This window comes from Aquarana catesbeiana, linkage group LG03, assembly GCF_042186555.1.
Source record: "Aquarana catesbeiana isolate 2022-GZ linkage group LG03, ASM4218655v1, whole genome shotgun sequence".
Taxonomy (NCBI): Eukaryota; Metazoa; Chordata; class Amphibia; order Anura; family Ranidae; genus Aquarana; species Aquarana catesbeiana.
In genome coordinates, this window is record NC_133326.1 from 833828 (window position 1) to 853956 (window position 20129).

The following is a 20129-nucleotide window of genomic DNA, read 5'->3' on the forward strand; positions in this document are numbered from 1 at the left end:
TGGGGGAGGGATAGGGGGGCAGATGAGGAGCTGAGTCTGGCACAAACCATCCTTCACCTGGAGATGAATGAGGCCCGGTCTCATCTCCACCCATTGAATGGACGGCCCGGTGGTGGAGGAGGGATAGAGGAGCAGATGAGGGGCTGAGTCTGGCACAAACCATCCTCCACCTGGAGATGAATGAGGCCCGGTCACATCTCCACCCATTGAATGGACGGCCCGGTGGTGGGGGAGGGATAGGGGAGCAGATGAGGAGCTGAGTCTGGCATAAACCATCCTCCACCTGGAGATGAATGAGGCCCGGTCTCATCTCCACCCATTGAATGGACGGCCCGGTGGTGGGGGAGGGATAGAGGGGCAGATGAGGAGCTGAGTCTGGCATAAACCATCCTCCACCTGGAGATGAATGAGGCCCGGTCTCATCTCCACCCATTGAATGGACGGCCCGGTGGTGGGGGAGGGATAGAGGGGCAGATGAGGAGCTGAGTCTGGCATAAACCATCCTCCACCTGGAGATGAATGAGGCCCGGTCTCATCTCCACCCATTGAATGGACGGCCCGGTGGTGGGGGAGGGATAGAGGGGCAGATGAGGAGCTGAGTCTGGCATAAACCATCCTCCACCTGGAGATGAATGAGGCCCGGTCTCATCTCCACCCATTGAATGGACGGCCCGGTGGTGGGGGAGGGATAGAGGGGCAGATGAGGAGCTGAGTCTGGCATAAACCATCCTCCACCTGGAGATGAATGAGGCCCGGTCTCATCTCCACCCATTGAATGGACGGCCCGGTGGTGGGGGAGGGATAGAGGGACAGATGAGGAGCTGAGTCTGGCACAAACCATCCTCCACCTGGAGATGAATGAGGCCCGGTCTCATCTCCACCCATTGAATGGACGGCCCGGTGGTGGAGGAGAGATAGAGGGGCAGATGAGGAGCTGAGTCTGGCACAAACCATCCTCCACCTGGAGATGAATGAGGCCCGGTCTCATCTCCACCCATTGAATGGACGGCCCGGTGGTGGAGGAGGGATAGAGGGGCAGATGAGGAGCTGAGTCTGGCATAAACCATCCTCCACCTGGAGATGAATGAGGCCCGGTCTCATCTCCACCCATTGAATGGACGGCCCGGTGGTGGGGGAGGGATAGAGGGGCAGATGAGGAGCTGAGTCTGGCATAAACCATCCTCCACCTGGAGATGAATGAGGCCCGGTCTCATCTCCACCCATTGAATGGACGGCCCGGTGGTGGGGGAGGGATAGAGGAGCAGATGAGGAGCTGAGTCTGGCACAAACCATCCTTCACCTGGAGATGAATGAGGCCTGGTCTCATCTCCACCCATTGAATGGACGGCCCGGTGGTGGGGGAGGGATAGAGGAGCAGATGAGGAGCTGAGTCTGGCACAAACCATCCTCCACCTGGAGATGAATGAGGCCCGGTCTCATCTCCACCCATTGAATGGACGGCCCGGTGGTGGGGGAGGGATAGAGGGACAGATGAGGAGCTGAGTCTGGCACAAACCATCCTCCACCTGGAGATGAATGAGGCCCGGTCTCATCTCCACCCATTGAATGGACGGCCCGGTGGTGGAGGAGGGATAGAGGGGCAGATGAGGAGCTGAGTCTGGCATCAACCATCCTCCACCTGGAGATGAATGAGGCCCGGTCTCATCTCCACCCATTGAATGGACAGCCCGGTGGTGGGGGAGGGATAGAGGGGCAGATGAGGAGCTGAGTCTGGCACAAACCATCCTCCACCTGGAGATGAATGAGGCCCGGTCTCATCTCCACCCATTGAATGGACGGCCCGGTGGTGGGGGAGGGATAGAGGAGCAGATGAGGAGCTGAGTCTGGCATAAACCATCCTCCACCTGGAGATGAATGAGGCCCGGTCTCATCTCCACCCATTGAATGGACGGCCCGGTGGTGGGGGAGGGATAGAGGAGCAGATGAGGAGCTGAGTCTGGCATAAACCATCCTCCACCTGGAGATGAATGAGGCCCGGACTCATCTCCACCCATTGAATGGACGGCCCGGTGGTGGGGGAGGGATAGAGGGGCAGATGAGGAGCTGAGTCTGGCATAAACCATCCTCCACCTGGAGATGAATGAGGCCCGGTCTCATCTCCACCCATTGAATGGACGGCCCGGTGGTGGGGGAGGGATAGAGGGGCAGATGAGGAGCTGAGTCTGGCATAAACCATCCTCCACCTGGAGATGAATGAGGCCCGGTCTCATCTCCACCCATTGAATGGACGGCCCGGTGGTGGGGGAGGGATAGAGGGGCAGATGAGGAGCTGAGTCTGGCATAAACCATCCTCCACCTGGAGATGAATGAGGCCCGGTCTCATCTCCACCCATTGAATGGACGGCCCGGTGGTGGGGGAGGGATAGGGGGGCAGATGAGGGGCTGAGCCTGGCATAAACCATCCTCCACCTGGAGATGAATGAGGCCCGGTCTCATCTCCACCCATTGAATGGACGGCCCGGTGGTGGGGGAGGGATAGAGGAGCAGATGAGGAGCTGAGTCTGGCATCAACCATCCTCCACCTGGAGATGAATGAGGCCCGGTCTCATCTCCACCCATTGAATGGACGGCCCGGTGGTGGGGGAGGGATAGGGGGGCAGATGAGGGGCTGAGCCTGGCATAAACCATCCTCCACCTGGAGATGAATGAGGCCCGGTCTCATCTCCACCCATTGAATGGACGGCCCGGTGGTGGGGGAGGGATAGAGGAGCAGATGAGGAGCTGAGTCTGGCATCAACCATCCTCCACCTGGAGATGAATGAGGCCCGGTCTCATCTCCACCCATTGAATGGACGGCCCGGTGGTGGGGGAGGGATAGAGGAGCAGATGAGGAGCTGAGTCTGGCATAAACCATCCTCCACCTGGAGATGAATGAGGCCCGGTCTCATCTCCACCCATTGAATGGATGGCCCGGTGGTGGGGGAGGGATAGAGGGGCAGATGAGGAGCTGAGTCTGGCATAAACCATCCTCCACCTGGAGATGAATGAGGCCCGGTCTCATCTCCACCCATTGAATGGACGGCCCGGTGGTGGGGTGATTGGCTCTGTGGTCGTATGGTGCCACATGGTACCCCAAAGCTCCATTTCAACAGAGATGCCACATTCTCGATGGTTTTCTTCATAGGTTCCAATTGGTGGCTTCTAGTAGAATTCCTCTCTCAGGGGAAATAAAAGAAAGTAATCAAAGCCTGTTTTGGGGCAGGGTTAGATCCTCTGTCACGCCTGACTTTTGGAGAAATTTCTCCTTACACCTGATTTGGTCACCAGGTGGGGACATTCTCTCAGACAATCTGCACCTGGCAGGGGTTCTAACCTTCCCGACTCGGTCCAATAACATTTGTCTGGAATTCGACTTGATGTAATTGGCCATGTGGGAGGGGCTCAGTGTTGTGTTTTGGGTATTGATTTGTAATGTTCATTGGACGAGGACTAATCAGATTGGTGGACATGTACAATGTATGTGAGGAGATCATTGAATATAAAGTGTTTCATTGGAATTCCCAACCATGCTAAACATGTTCTGGGGGAACCCCCTATCGGGCCTCCAGTAATTCCTGAGCTGGTTGTCAGGATAAGAACCTCTGTCAGGTTTTTATTGTGTACTGTGACTCTGTCACCCAACCACAACATCACTGGTGTTACCCTGAAGAAGGAGGAACCACAGAGAACAATGGAGAGACATTGAGAGATGCAGAGAGACACCACCATCTGAACAAAGAGGACAAAGGACTACATTCAACCAATCTACCTGTGATAATGGTGATCTACCTGTGATAATGGTGATCTACCTGTGATAATGGTGATCTACCTGTGATAATGGTGATCTACTTGTAATGAAGGTTAGCTGTCTGTATTTTCCAAGCATCCTTCCCAGGTCTTTTTTTCTCAAACGATAGGTGCTGGAACTTAACCACGGCCCCACAAAACCCCTCCCCCTACACACACCCTCCAAATCACATCAAATAGTGGGTGTGTTCAGTCAAATTTCATGAAAACAGTAGGAGGGTCTTAAAGGGGCATTAAATATCAGGATTGCATTACATACAGAGTGCAGAGCTGTCACCTCATCCCCAACCATGCAATGACCAATGTCACCTCATCCCCGACCATGCAATGACCAATGTCACCTCATCTCCCTCCATGCAATGACCAATGTCACCTCATCCCCACCATGCAATGACCAATGTCACCTCATCTCCCTCCATGCAATGACCAATGTCACCTCATCTCCCTCCATGCAATGACCAATGTCACCTCATCCCCACCATGCAATGACCAATGTCACCTCATCTCCCTCCGTGCAATGACCAATGTCACCTCATCCCCACCATGCAATGACCAATGTCACCTCATCTCCCTCCGTGCAATGACCAATGTCACCTCATCCCCGACCATGCAATTACCAATGTCACCTCATCTCCCTCCATGTAATGACCAATGTCACCTCATCCCCCACCATGCAATGACCAATGTCACCTCATCCCCCACCATGCAATGACCAATGTCACCTCATCCCCACCATGCAATGACCAATGTCACCTCATCCCCACCATGTAATGACCAATGTCACCTCTTCTCCCACCATGCAATGACCAATGTCACCTCATCCCCACCATGTAATGACCAATGTCACCTCATCCCCCACCATGCAATGACCAATGTCACCTCATCCCCACCATGCAATGACCAATGTCACCTCATCCCCACCATGTAATGACCAATGTCACCTCATCCCCCACCATGCAATGACCAATGTCACCTCATCCCCCACCATGCAATGACCAATGTCACCTCATCCCCCACCATGCAATGACCAATGTCACCTCATCCCCAACCATGCAATGACCAATGTCACCTCATCCCCGACCATGCAATGACCAATGTCACCTTATCTCCCTCCATGCAATGACCAATGTCACCTCATCTCCCTCCATGCAATGACCAATGTCACCTCATCTCCCTCCATGCAATGACCAATGTCACCTCATCCCCGACCATGCAATGACCAATGTCACCTCATCTCCCTCCATGCAATGACCAATGTCACCTCATCCCCGACCATGCAATGACCAATGTCACCTCATCCCCACCATGCAATGACCAATGTCACCTCATCTCCCTCCATGCAATGACCAATGTCACCTCATCCCCGACCATGCAATGACCAATGTCACCTCATCTCCCTCCATGCAATGACCAATGTCACCTCATCCCCACCATGTAATGACCAATGTCACCTCATCCCCCACCATGCAATGACCAATGTCACCTCATCCCCAACCATGCAATGACCAATGTCACCTCACCCCCCACCATGTAATGACCAATGTCACCTCATTTCCCTCCATGCAATGACCAATGTCACCTCATCCCCGAACATGCAATGACCAATGTCACCTCATCTCCCTCCATGCAATGACCAATGTCACCTCATCTCCCTCCATGCAATGACCAATGTCACCTCATCCCCACCATGCAATGACCAATGTCACCTCATTCCCCACCATGCAATGACCAATGTCACCTCATTCCCCACCATGCAATGACCAATATCACCTCATCCCCCACCATGCAATGACCAATGTCACCTCATCCCCGAACATGCAATGACCAATGTCACCTCATCTCCCTCCATGCAATGACCAATGTCACCTCATCTCCCTCCATGCAATGACCAATGTCACCTCATCCCCACCATGCAATGACCAATGTCACCTCATTCCCCACCATGCAATGACCAATGTCACCTCATTCCCCACCATGCAATGACCAATATCACCTCATCCCCCACCATGCAATGACCAATGTCACCTCATCCCCAACCATGCAATGACCAATGTCACCTCATCCCCCACCATGCAATGACCAATATCACCTCATCCCCCACCATGCAATGACCAATGTCACCTCATCCCCCACCATGCAATGACCAATGTCACCTCATCCCCCACCATGCAATGACCAATATCACCTTATCTCCCTCCATGCAATGACCAATGTCACCTCATCCCCGACCATGCAATGACCAATGTCACCTCTTCTCCCTCCATGCAATGACCAATGTCACCTCATCCCCGACCATGCAATGACCAATGTCACCTCATCCCCACCATGCAATGACCAATGTCACCTCATCTCCCTCCATGCAATGACCAATGTCACCTCATCCCCGACCATGCAATGACCAATGTCACCTCATCTCCCTCCATGCAATGACCAATGTCACCTCATCCCCACCATGTAATGACCAATGTCACCTCATCCCCCACCATGCAATGACCAATGTCACCTCATCCCCAACCATGCAATGACCAATGTCACCTCACCCCCCACCATGTAATGACCAATGTCACCTCATTTCCCTCCATGCAATGACCAATGTCACCTCATCCCCGAACATGCAATGACCAATGTCACCTCATCTCCCTCCATGCAATGACCAATGTCACCTCATCTCCCTCCATGCAATGACCAATGTCACCTCATCCCCACCATGCAATGACCAATGTCACCTCATTCCCCACCATGCAATGACCAATGTCACCTCATTCCCCACCATGCAATGACCAATATCACCTCATCCCCCACCATGCAATGACCAATGTCACCTCATCCCCGAACATGCAATGACCAATGTCACCTCATCTCCCTCCATGCAATGACCAATGTCACCTCATCTCCCTCCATGCAATGACCAATGTCACCTCATCCCCACCATGCAATGACCAATGTCACCTCATTCCCCACCATGCAATGACCAATGTCACCTCATTCCCCACCATGCAATGACCAATATCACCTCATCCCCCACCATGCAATGACCAATGTCACCTCATCCCCAACCATGCAATGACCAATGTCACCTCATCCCCCACCATGCAATGACCAATATCACCTCATCCCCCACCATGCAATGACCAATGTCACCTCATCCCCCACCATGCAATGACCAATGTCACCTCATCCCCCACCATGCAATGACCAATATCACCTTATCTCCCTCCATGCAATGACCAATGTCACCTCATCCCCGACCATGCAATGACCAATGTCACCTCTTCTCCCACCATGCAATGACCAATGTCACCTCATCCCCCACCATGCAATTTTTATACAGGATTTATATAGCACCAACAGTTAGCGCAGCGCTTTACAATGTAGGGAGACAATACACCAACAGTACAATTCAAAACAAGAGGGTTAGAGGAGCCCTGCTCCTAAGAGCTTACAATCTGAAAGGGAGGGGCTGGTGAAACAAAAGGTAGGCACTGTGAGGGATGAACTGATGAGGGGAGTAGAAGATTTGGTTGTTAGCTGAAGCACGATAGGCCACCCTGAAGAGATGAGTTTTCAGGGATCACCTAGAAGTAGACAGAGTAAGAGATAGCCAGACAGAATGGGGTAGTGAGTTCCAGAGGATGAGAGAGGCTTTGAAGAAGTCCTGGAGATGAGCATAGGAGGAGAAGACAAATGAGCTAGAGAGAAGAAGGTCTTGGGAGGAGCGGAGAGGACCGTTTGGGTGATATTTGGAGATAAGATTGGTGATGTAGCTTAGGGCAGAATTGTGGATGGCTTTGTATGTTATTGTTAGTGTTTTGAATTGTATTCGTTGGGCAATGGGAAGCCAGTGGAGGGATTGGCAGAGAGGAGTGGTGGACACTAAACAGTTGGTAAGGTGGATGAGTCTGGCAGCGGCATTCATGACAGACTGAAAAGGGGATAGGCCAATGAGGGGGGAGTTACAATAGTCAAGGCGAGAGATAACAAGGGAGTGAATAAGTTGCTTAGAGGTCTCAACGGTGCAATGAATTGACCAATGTCACCTCCTCTCCCACCATGCATTGAACAATGTCACCTCCTCTCCCACCATGCTGGGCACCACACAATGACCAATGTCACCTCCTCTCCCACGATACTGGGCACCATACAATGACCAATGTCACCTCCTCTCCCACCATGCTGGGCACCATACAATGACCAATGTCACCTCCTCTCCCACCATGCTGGGCACCACACAATGACCAATGTCACCTCCTCTCCCACCATGCTGGGCACCATACAATGACCAATGTCACCTCCTCTCCCACCATGCTGGGCACCATACAATGACCAATGTCACCTCCTCTCCCACCATGCTGGGCACCACACAATGACCAATGTCACCTCCTCTCCCACCATGCTGGGCACCATACAATGACCAATGTCACCTCCTCTCCCACCATGCTGGGCACCATACAATGACCAATGTCACCTCCTCTCCCACCATGCTGGGCACCATACAATGACCAATGTCACCTCCTCTCCCACCATATAATGCCCAATGTCACCTCCTCTCCCACCATGCTGGGCACCATACAATGACCAATGTCACCTCCTCTCCCACCATGCTGGGCACCTTACAATGACCAATGTCACCTCCTCTCCCACCATGCTGGGCACCATACAATGACCAATGTCACCTCCTCTCCCACCATGCTGGGCGCCATACAATGACCAATGTCACCTCCTCTCCCACCATGCTGGGCACCATACAATGACCAATATCAGCTCCTCTCCCACCATGCTGGGCACCATACAATTACCAATGTCACCTCCTCTCCCACCATGCATTGAACAATGTCACCTCCTCTCCCACCATGCTGGGCACCATGCAATGACCAATGTCACCTCCTCTCCCACCATGCTGGGCACCATACAATGACCAATGTCACCTTCTCTCCCACCATGCTGGGCACCATACAATGACCAATGTCACCTCCTCTCCCACCATGCTGGGCGCCATACAATGACCAATATCACCTCCTCTCCCACCATGCTGGGCACCATACAATTACCAATGTCACCTCCTCTCCCACCATGCATTGAACAATGTCACCTCCTCTCCCACCATGCTGGGCACCATGCAATGACCAATGTCACCTCCTCTCCCACCATGCTGGGCACCATGCAATGACCAATGTCACCTCCTCTCCCACCATGCTGGGCACCATACAATGACCAATGTCACCTCCTCTCCCACCATGCATTGAACAATGTCACCTCCTCTCCCACCATGCTGGGCACCATGCAATGACCAATGTCACCTCCTCTCCCACCATGCTGGGCACCATACAATGACCAATGTCACCTCCTCTCCCACCATGCTGGGCACCATACAATGACCAATGTCACCTCCTCTCCCACCATATAATGCCCAATGTCACCTCCTCTCCCACCATGCTGGGCACCATACAATGACCAATGTCACCTTCTCTCCCACCATGCTGGGCGCCATACAATGACCAATATCACCTCCTCTCCCACCATGCTGGGCACCATACAATGACCAATGTCACCTCCTCTCCCACCATGCTGGGCGCCATACAATGACCAATGTCACCTCCTCTCCCACCATGCTGGGCACCATACAATGACCAATATCACCTCCTCTCCCACCATGCTGGGCACCATACAATGACCAATATCACCTCCTCTCCCACCATGCTGGGCGCCATACAATGACCAATGTCACCTCCTCTCCCACCATACAATGACCAATGTCACCTCCTCTCCCACCATGCATTGAACAATGTCACCTCCTCTCCCACGATACTGGGCGCCATACAATGACCAATGTCACCTCCTCTCCCACCATGCTGGGCACCATACAATGACCAATGTCACCTCCTCTCCCACCATACAATGACCAATGTCACCTCCTCTCCCACCATGCTGGGCGCCATACAATGACCAATGTCAACTCCTCTCCCATCATACAATGACCAATGTCACCTCCTCTCCCACCATGCTGGGCGCCATACAATGACCAATGTCACCTCCTCTCCCACCATGCTGGGCACCATACAATGACCAATGTCACCTCCTCTCCCACAACACTGGGCACCATACAATGACCAATGTCACCTCCTCTCCCACCATGCTGGGCACCATACAATTACCAATGTCACCTCCTCTCCCACCATACAATGACCAATGTCACCTCCTCTCCCACCATGCTGGGCACCATACAATTACCAATGTCACCTCCTCTCCCACCATACAATTACCAATGTCACCTCCTCTCCCACCATACAATGACCAATGTCATCTCCTCTCCCACCATGCTGGGCACCATACAATGCCCAATGTCACCTCCTCTCCCACCATGCTGGGCACCATACAATGACCAATGTTACCTCCTCTCCCACCATGCTGGGCACCTTACAATGACCAATGTCACCTCCTCTCCCACAACGCTGGGCACCATACACTGACCAATGTCACCTCCTCTCCCACCATACAATGACCAATGTCACCTCCTCTCCCACCATGCTGGGCACCATACAATGACCAATGTCACCTCCTCTCCCACCATATAATGCCCAATGTCACCTCCTCTCCCACCATGCTGGGCACCATACAATGACCAATGTCACCTCCTCTCCCACAACGCTGGGCACCATACAATGACCAATGTCACCTCCTCTCCCACCATGCTGGGCACCATACAATGACCAATGTCACCTCCTCTCCCACCATGCTGGGCACCATACAATGACCAATGTCACCTCCTCTCCCACCATATAATGCCCAATGTCACCTCCTCTCCCACCATGCTGGGCACCATACAATGACCAATGTCACCTCCTCTCCCACAACGCTGGGCACCATACAATGACCAATGTCACCTCCTCTCCCACCATGCTGGGCACCTTACAATGACCAATGTCACCTCCTCTCCCACCATATAATGCCCAATGTCACCTCCTCTCCCACCATGCTGGGCACCTTACAATGACCAATGTCACCTCCTCTCCCACCATATAATGCCCAATGTCACCTCCTCTTCCACCATGCTGGGCACCATACAATGACCAATGTCACCTCCTCTCCCACAACGCTGGGCACCATACAATGACCAATGTCACCTCCTCTCCCACCATGCTGGGCACCATACAATGACCAATGTCACCTCCTCTCCCACCATGCTGGGCACCATACAATTACCAATGTCACCTCCTCTCCCACCATGCTGGGCACCATACAATGACCAATGTCACCTCCTCTCCCACCATACAATGACCAATGAACTAGAACTCTCTGGGAGAAGACGCTTCTAGAGATCCATGTAATACGTGTTGTTGGGATGTGTCTTTGCTGTGCGCATGCTGGGGGGTTATTGATGATAATAAAGGGCACCAAGTTCCTCGGGACCGCCAGTTGGTAAATCTGCCGTGATTCTCAGAGATTAACCCAACATGTGATTAATAAACGTCTGAAGTCAGGGAAGTCATTTCCATCCAGAGGCGTATTTCTGTAAATCCGCTGTGGTTGGTCAGCGGGGGATCAGCCGCCGGGGGATGGAGGACAATAAGTCATTGCTGAGCGGCCGTGTCCCACCGAGAAATTCTTGCTGGATTTGGGGTTTTGACTCGTTAATCTGCTCACATATTAAAGCCAGCGTTGCTCGGGTGTAATGCTTTCATTGGGGTTTAAGGGAAGATTTGGCCGTCTTAATGAAGAATTCTCGGCGTTCATTCATTAACGAGCTAATTTGTTTCAGGTTGACACGTATTACTTATTGATGAACCTCCTCCTCCAATTACACGCCTGATAATTCTGCCAGGATAAAGCGCCAGACCTTTTACCAGGGAACACCTAGGAGCCAGGTCGCTCGGGCACCTGAGTGTGCAGATCTTTGTGCGCAGATGTGCGTCCGCCCATCATCTCCTCCCTTTTCTTATTCTGAAGAAGTCCCTGTGTGTTTCTCTGTGTCCATGAGTGAATGTGAGAGACTTTATAATTATCGATCAGCTGCTGCACCTGCAGGGCTCTAATCAGGAAAGTGGCAGGGTCTGCATCCCTTTACATGTGATTTCCCTTTGGGAGCTTCTCACCAATAATGACATTTATGTTGCAGGGGATTCCCAAAATCTGACTTGTATCTTACTGCAGACTTCTGGCAAAATCAGTGAGCCAATCACACAAGCAGGAAATGACATTTCTGGTGGGCGGGGCTTTCATCTGTGTACAGAGCGCCTCCAGGTGGTCATATTGCATTTTACAGATAATGACAGCGGCTGCAGATTGGAAAGGAAAGGGAATTTCTAATAACATTCAATTACAATCAGGGCCTTCTTTAATATTGATTGGACCCTGGGCAAACATTTTCTTGTGCGCCCAACCTGGGACAGCAGCATTGCAGAGCCCCACCCTGTCCTAGAGCCCCGCCCTGTCCTGGAGCCCCGCCCTGTCCTGGAGCCCCACCCTGTCCTGGAGCCCCGCCATCTGCTCCACCAATACTGGCTGCAGCCACCATGCTATCTGAGTAAGGCCAGCACTCTCATTGGCTCTTTGCATTGTCCATCTATTTGGGCTACTTTTGCCCTGCTGGGTGGGGATAGAAGTATGAGGGGCGGGGATGGAGGCGCAATGGGCAGGAATAGAAATGCGATGGGCGGGGATATGGGCGGGGATAGAAGTGCGATTGGCGAGAATAGAAGTGTGATGGGAGGGGATAGAAGTGTGATGGGCGGGAATAGAAGTGTGATGGGCGGGGATAGAAGTGTGATGGGCGGGGATAGAAGTGCGATGGGCGGGACTAGAAGTGTGATGGGCGGGGATAGAAGTGTGATGGGCGGGACTAGAAGTGTGATGGGCGGGGATAGAAGTGTGATGGGTGGGGATAGAAGTGCGATGGGCGGGACTAGAAGTGTGATGGGCGGGGATAGAAGTGTGATGGGTGGGGATAGAAGTGCGATGGGCAGGGATAGAAGTGCGATGGGCGGGGATAGAAGTGTGATGGGCGGGGATAGAAGTGCGATGGGCGGGGATAGAAGTGCGATGGGCGGGGATAGAAGTGCGATGGGCGGGGATAGAAATGCAATGGGCGGGGATAGAAGTGCGATGGGCGGGGATAGAAGTGTGATGGGCGGGGATAGAAGTGTGATGGGCGGGAATAGAAGTGCGATGGGCGGGGATAGAAGTGTGATGGGCGGGGATAGAAGTGCGATGGGCGGGACTAGAAGTGTGATGGGCGGGGATAGAAGTGCGATGGGCGGGGAATAGAAGTGCGATGGGCGGGGATAGAAGTGTGATGGGCGGGGAATAGAAGTGTGATGGGCGGGGAATAGAAGTGTGATGGGCAGGACTAGAAGTGTGATGGGCGGGGATAGAAGTGCGATGGGCGGGACTAGAAGTGTGATGGGCGGGGATAGAAGTGTGATGGGTGGGGATAGAAGTGTGATGGGTGGGAATAGAAGTGCGATGGGCGGGAATAGAAGTGTGATGGGCAGGGATAGAAGTGCGATGGGCGGGGATAGAAGTGTGATGGGTGGGAATAGAAGTGCGATGGGCGGGGATAGAAGTGCGATGGGCGGGGATAGAAGTGCGATGGGCGGGGATAGAAATGCAATGGGCGGGGATAGAAGTGCGATGGGCGGGGATAGAAGTGTGATGGGTGGGAATAGAAGTGCGATGGGCGGGGAATAGAAGTGTGATGGGCGGGGATAGAAGTGTGATGGGCGGGGAATAGAAGTGTGATGGGCGGGGAATAGAAGTGCGATGGGCGGGGATAGAAGTGCGATGGGCGGGGAATAGAAGTGCGATGGGCGGGGATAGAAGTGTGATGGGCGGGGAATAGAAGTGTGATGGGCAGGACTAGAAGTGTGATGGGCGGGGATAGAAGTGCGATGGGCGGGACTAGAAGTGTGATGGGCGGGGATAGAAGTGTGATGGGTGGGAATAGAAGTGCGATGGGCAGGGATAGAAGTGCGATGGGCGGGGATAGAAGTGTGATGGGTGGGAATAGAAGTGCAATGGGCGGGGATAGAAATGCAATGGGCGGGGATAGAAATGCAATGGGCGGGGATAGAAATGCAATGGGCGGGGATAGAAGTGCGATGGGCGGGGATAGAAGTGTGATGGGTGGGAATAGAAGTGCGATGGGCGGGGAATAGAAGTGTGATGGGCGGGGATAGAAGTGTGATGGGTGGGGATAGAAGTGTGATGGGTGGGAATAGAAGTGCAATGGGCGGGGATAGAAGTGCGATGGGCGGGGATAGAAGTGCGATGGGCGGGAATAGAAGTGCGATGGGCAGGGATAGAAGTGTGATGGGCGGGGATAGAAGTGCGATGGGCGGGGATAGAAGTGTGATGGGCAGGACTAGAAGTGTGATGGGCGGGGATAGAAGTGCGATGGGCTGGGAATAGAAGTGCGATGGGCGGGGATAGAAGTGTGATGGGCGGGGAATAGAAGTGTGATGGGCGGGGATAGAAGTGCGATGGGTGGGAATAGAAGTGTGATGGGCAGGGTTAGAAGTGCGATGGGCGGGGATAGAAGTGTGATGGGCAGGACTAGAAGTGTGATGGGCGGGGATAGAAGTGTGATGGGCGGAGATAGAAGTGAGATGGGCGGGACTAGAAGTGCGATGGGCGGGGATAGAAGTGTGATGGGCGGGACTAGAAGTGTGATGGGAGGGGATAGAAGTGTGATAGGCGGGGATAGAAGTGCGATGGGCGGGGATAGAAGTGTGATGGGCGGGGATAGAAGTGCGATTGGCGAGAATAGAAGTGTGATGGGAGGGGATAGAAGTGTGATGGGCGGGGATAGAAGTGCGATAGGCGGGGATAGAAGTGCGATAGGCGGGGGATAGAAGTGTGATGGGCAGGGATAGAAGTGTGATGGGCGGGGATAGAAGTGTGATGGGTGGGGATAGAAGTGTGATGGGTGGGAATAGAAGTGCGATGGGTGGGAATAGAAGTGCGATGGGTGGGAATAGAAGTGTGATGGGCGGGGATAGAAGTGCGATGGGCTGGGAATAGAAGTGCGATGGGCGGGGATAGAAGTGTGATGGGCGGGGAATAGAAGTGTGATGGGTGGGAATAGAAGTGCGATGGGTGGGAATAGAAGTGTGATGGGCAGGGTTAGAAGTGCGATGGGCGGGAATAGAAGTGTGATGGGCAGGACTAGAAGTGTGATGGGCGGGGATAGAAGTGTGATGGGCGGAGATAGAAGTGAGATGGGCGGGACTAGAAGTGCGATGGGCGGGGATAGAAGTGTGATGGGAGGGGATAGAAGTGTGATAGGCGGGGATAGAAGTGCGATGGGCGGGGATAGAAGTGTGATGGGTGGGAATAGAAGTGTGATGGGAGGGGATAGAAGTGTGATGGGCGGGGATAGAAGTGCGATAGGCGGGGATAGAAGTGCGATAGGCGGGGGATAGAAGTGTGATGGGCAGGGATAGAAGTGGGATGGGCGGGGATAGAAGTGTGATGGGCGGGGATAGAAGTGTGATGGGTGGGAATAGAAGTGCGATGGGTGGGAATAGAAGTGTGATGGGCGGGGATAGAAGTGTGATGGGCGGGGATAGAAGTGTGATGGGCGGGGATAGAAGTGTGATGGGCGGGAATAGAAGTGTAATGGGTGGGAATAGAAGTGCAATGGGCGGGAATAGAAGTGCGATGGGCGGGGATAGAAGTGCGATGGGCGGGGATAGAAGTGTGATGGGCGGGACTAGAAGTGTGATGGGCGGGACTAGAAGTGTGATGGGCGGGAATAGAAGTGTGATGGGCGGGAATAGAAGTGTGATGGGCGGGAATAGAAGTGTGATGGGCGGGAAATGAAGTGTGATGGGCGGGAATAGAAGTGTAATGGGTGGGAATAGAAGTGCAATGGGCGGGAATAGAAGTGCGATGGGCGGGGATAGAAGTGCGATGGGCGGGGATAGAAGTGTGATGGGCAGGACTAGAAGTGTGATGGGCGGGGATAGAAGTGTGATGGGCGGAGATAGAAGTGAGATGGGCGGGACTAGAAGTGCGATGGGCGGGGATAGAAGTGTGATGGGCGGGACTAGAAGTGTGATGGGAGGGGATAGAAGTGTGATAGGCGGGGATAGAAGTGCGATGGGCGGGGATAGAAGTGTGATGGGCGGGGATAGAAGTGCGATTGGCGAGAATAGAAGTGTGATGGGAGGGGATAGAAGTGTGATGGGCGGGGATAGAAGTGCGATAGGCGGGGATAGAAGTGCGATAGGCGGGGGATAGAAGTGTGATGGGCAGGGATAGAAGTGTGATGGGCGGGGATAGAAGTGTGATGGGCGGGGATAGAAGTGTGATGGGTGGGAATAGAAGTGCGATGGGTGGGAATAGAAGTGCGATGGGTGGGAATAGAAGTGTGATGGGCGGGGATAGAAGTGCGATGGGCTGGGAATAGAAGTGCGATGGGCGGGGATAGAAGTGTGATGGGCGGGGAATAGAAGTGTGATGGGTGGGAATAGAAGTGCGATGGGTGGGAATAGAAGTGTGATGGGCAGGGTTAGAAGTGCGATGGGCGGGGATAGAAGTGTGATGGGCAGGACTAGAAGTGTGATGGGCGGGGATAGAAGTGTGATGGGCGGAGATAGAAGTGAGATGGGCGGGACTAGAAGTGCGATGGGCGGGGATAGAAGTGTGATGGGAGGGGATAGAAGTGTGATAGGCGGGGATAGAAGTGCGATGGGCGGGGATAGAAGTGTGATGGGTGGGAATAGAAGTGTGATGGGAGGGGATAGAAGTGTGATGGGCGGGGATAGAAGTGCGATAGGCGGGGATAGAAGTGCGATAGGCGGGGGATAGAAGTGTGATGGGCAGGGATAGAAGTGGGATGGGCGGGGATAGAAGTGTGATGGGCGGGGATAGAAGTGTGATGGGTGGGAATAGAAGTGCGATGGGTGGGAATAGAAGTGCGATGGGTGGGAATAGAAGTGTGATGGGCGGGGATAGAAGTGTGATGGGCGGGGATAGAAGTGTGATGGGCGGGGATAGAAGTGTGATGGGCGGGAATAGAAGTGTAATGGGTGGGAATAGAAGTGCAATGGGCGGGAATAGAAGTGCGATGGGCGGGGATAGAAGTGCGATGGGCGGGGATAGAAGTGTGATGGGCGGGACTAGAAGTGTGATGGGCGGGACTAGAAGTGTGATGGGCGGGAATAGAAGTGTGATGGGCGGGAATAGAAGTGTGATGGGCGGGAATAGAAGTGTGATGGGCGGGAAATGAAGTGTGATGGGCGGGGATAGAAGTGTGATGGGCGGGGATAGAAGTGTGATGGGCGGGGATAGAAGTGTGATGGGCGGGGATAGAAGTGTGATGGAATAGAAGTGTGATGGGCGGGGATAGAAGTGTGATGGGCGGGGATAGAAGTGTGATGGGCGGGGATAGAAGTGTGATGGAATAGAAGTGTGATGGGCGGGGATAGAAGTGTGATGGGTGGGGATAGAAATGTGATGGGCGGGGATAGAAGTGTGATGGGCGGGGATAGAAGTGTGATAGGCGGGACTAGAAGTGTGATGGGGGGGATAGAAGTGCGATGGGCGGGGATAGAAGTGTGATGGGCGGGGATAGAAGTGTGATGGGCGGGGATAGAAGTGTGATGGGCGGGAATAGAAGTGTGATGGGTGGGGATAGAAGTGTGATGGGCGGGGATAGAAGTGTGATGGGCGGGGATAGAAGTGTGATGGGCGGGGATAGAGGGGATAGAAGTGTGATGGGCGGGGATAGAAGTGTGATGGGCGGGGATAGAGGGGATAGAAGTGTGATGGGAGGGAATAGAAGTGTGATGGGCGGGGATAGAAGTGTGATGGGCGGGGATAGAAGTGTGATGGGCGGGGATAGAAGTGTGATGGGCGGGGATAGAGGGGATAGAAGTGTGATGGGAGGGAATAGAAGTGTGATGGGAGGGGATAGAAGTGTGATGGGTGGGAATAGAAGTGTGATGGGAGGGGATAGAAGTGTGATGGGTGGGAATAGAAGTGTGATGGGCGGGAATAGAAGTGTGATAGGCGGGACTAGAAGTGTGATGGGCGGGACTAGAAGTGTGATGGGCGGGAATCTGATGACTACCTGGCCGTCTCCTTCCATTCCAGCTCCTCCCCGTCATGTTGTAGGGTGTCCATCTCCGTGAAGAGGGTGGGATTCGGGGCGTCATCGTCGTCCCCCAGAATGTACCTCAGACGCTCCGCTGCTGGAGACACTATAGGACAAAGCAAACCTGTTAGTATGTGCCGGCGCTAAAAACCGCTAACAATCTGCTTACAGCTAAAGCCAGACCTCCCATTGAGATGAATATTCCGCGTTCTCACAATGGGGGGGCTGCAAATATTATAAATAAAATTAAACATTATCTGTGTAATCGGGGCCCGAAATCAGATCTCTGGTGAGGATATAAAATCCGATCGTCCCCCCCACATCATCCTCCAATCATCTCCAGCCTCCTCCTATCACTGTGAAGAAGATCCCGCATATTGACTTAATGGAATTCTGGGAGTCACTATGCCCTGTGAGGAGGCACTGCTTTGTCACACCTTTCACAGAGTCCGCCTTCTGAGAGGAGGAGTCAGTACAGTAATCAAGGTACCATGGGATATGTAGTCCTCAGAAATGGAGCCTACCTGGGTACCTCCAGGGAAAGTGGCTTTCTGTGGGGGCACCCAATGAAGAGGAGGAGCCAGGAGCACCAGCAGGGGACCCGAGAAGAGGAGCCTGGAGTGCTGGCAGGGGACCTGAAAGGAAGAGGAGCGCCGGTGGAGGACCCGAGAAGAGGAGGAGCCTGGATTGCCGGTGTGGGACCCGAGAAGAGCCTGGAGTGCCGGCGTGGGACCCGAGAAGAGGACCATCTATTGGAGAGATTTCCTCTCATGAACAGAATGAAGGGAAATCTTTGCCATGTGGACAGATAAATAACCGACTTAAAATCCCATTCACAGACTATAATGTGACAGTTATTTTCAGCCCAATGAGATGTGAGTGTTCTGGTCACATGGCTCAGATATCTTTGTGTTAAAAATGTGTGAATGGTAATCTGTGTGTCTGGAGGAGGAAGAGGACAATCGGGAAAGTTCTCTGCGGTCCAATCAGGTCAGTCTATGAAATGATTTAATGGAGTCCTCCATAGACGGGGTAATAAATCTGATTGGAATGGATTCATGGATTGGATGATGGAATCGGATGACGGGATTGGATGAGGAGATTGAATGATGAGATTGGATTATGGGATTGGATGAGGGGATTAAATGATGGGATTGGATGATGGGATTGGATAAGGGGATTGAATGATGGGATTGGATGATGGGATTGGATGAGGGGATTGAATGATGGGATTGGATGAGGGGATTGAATGATGGGATTGGATGGTGAGATTGGATGAGGGGATTGGATTGGATAAGGGAATTGGATGATGGGATTGGATGATGTGATTGGATAAGGGGATTGGATTGGATGAGGGGATTGGATGATGGGATTGGATGAGAGGATTTGATGATGGGATTGGATGAGGGGATTGGATTGGATAAGGGAATTGGATGATGGGATTGGATGATGTGATTGGATAAGGGGATTGGATTGGATGAGGGGATTGGATGATGGGATTGGATGAGAGGATTTGATGATGGGATTGGATGAGGGGATTGGATGATGGGATTGGATGACGGGATTGGATGAGGGGATTGGATGAAGGGATTGGATGAGGGGATTGTAATGTGGGATTGGATGATGGGATTGGATGAGGGGATTGGATGATGGGATTGGATGAGAGGATTTGATGATGGGATTGGATGAGGGGATTGGATGATGGGATTGGATGACGGGATTGGATGAGGGGATTGGATGAAGGGATTGGATGAGGGGATTGTAATGTGGGATTGGATGATGGGATTGGATGAGGGGATTGGATGACGGGATTGGATGATGGGATTGTAATGCGGGATTGGATGATGGGATTGGATGAGAGGATTTGATGATGGGATTGGATGAGGGGATTGGATGATGGGATTGGATGATGGGATTGGATGAGGGGATTGGATGGTGGGATTGGATGAGGGGATTGGATGAGGGGATTGGATGATGAGATTGGATGATGGGATTGTAATGTGGGATTGGATGGTGGGATTGGATGAGGGGATTGGATGAAGGGATTGGATGAGGGGATTGGATGATGAGATTGGATTATGGGATTGGATGAGGGGATTGAATGATGGGATTGAATGATGGGATTGGATGATGGGATTGGATAAGGGGATTGAATGATGGGATTGGATGATGGGATTGGATGAGGGGATTGAATGATGGGATTGGATGAGGGGATTGAATGATGGGA

General features: G+C 52.9%; 1 protein-coding gene across 7 annotated transcripts in view; it reads right to left on the reverse strand.

Moving 5' to 3' along the window:
- Nucleotides 1–20129, reverse strand: part of SLC4A5 (solute carrier family 4 member 5) — a 241374-nt gene that overhangs the window by 135126 nt on the left and 86119 nt on the right. For all 7 annotated transcript variants that reach the window (XM_073618224.1, XM_073618223.1, XM_073618221.1 and 4 more), the window contains one exon: nucleotides 17879–18008. In XM_073618224.1, coding sequence (XP_073474325.1) covers nucleotides 17879–18008 — 130 coding nt within the window. The remainder of the gene's footprint in view (nucleotides 1–17878; nucleotides 18009–20129) is intronic.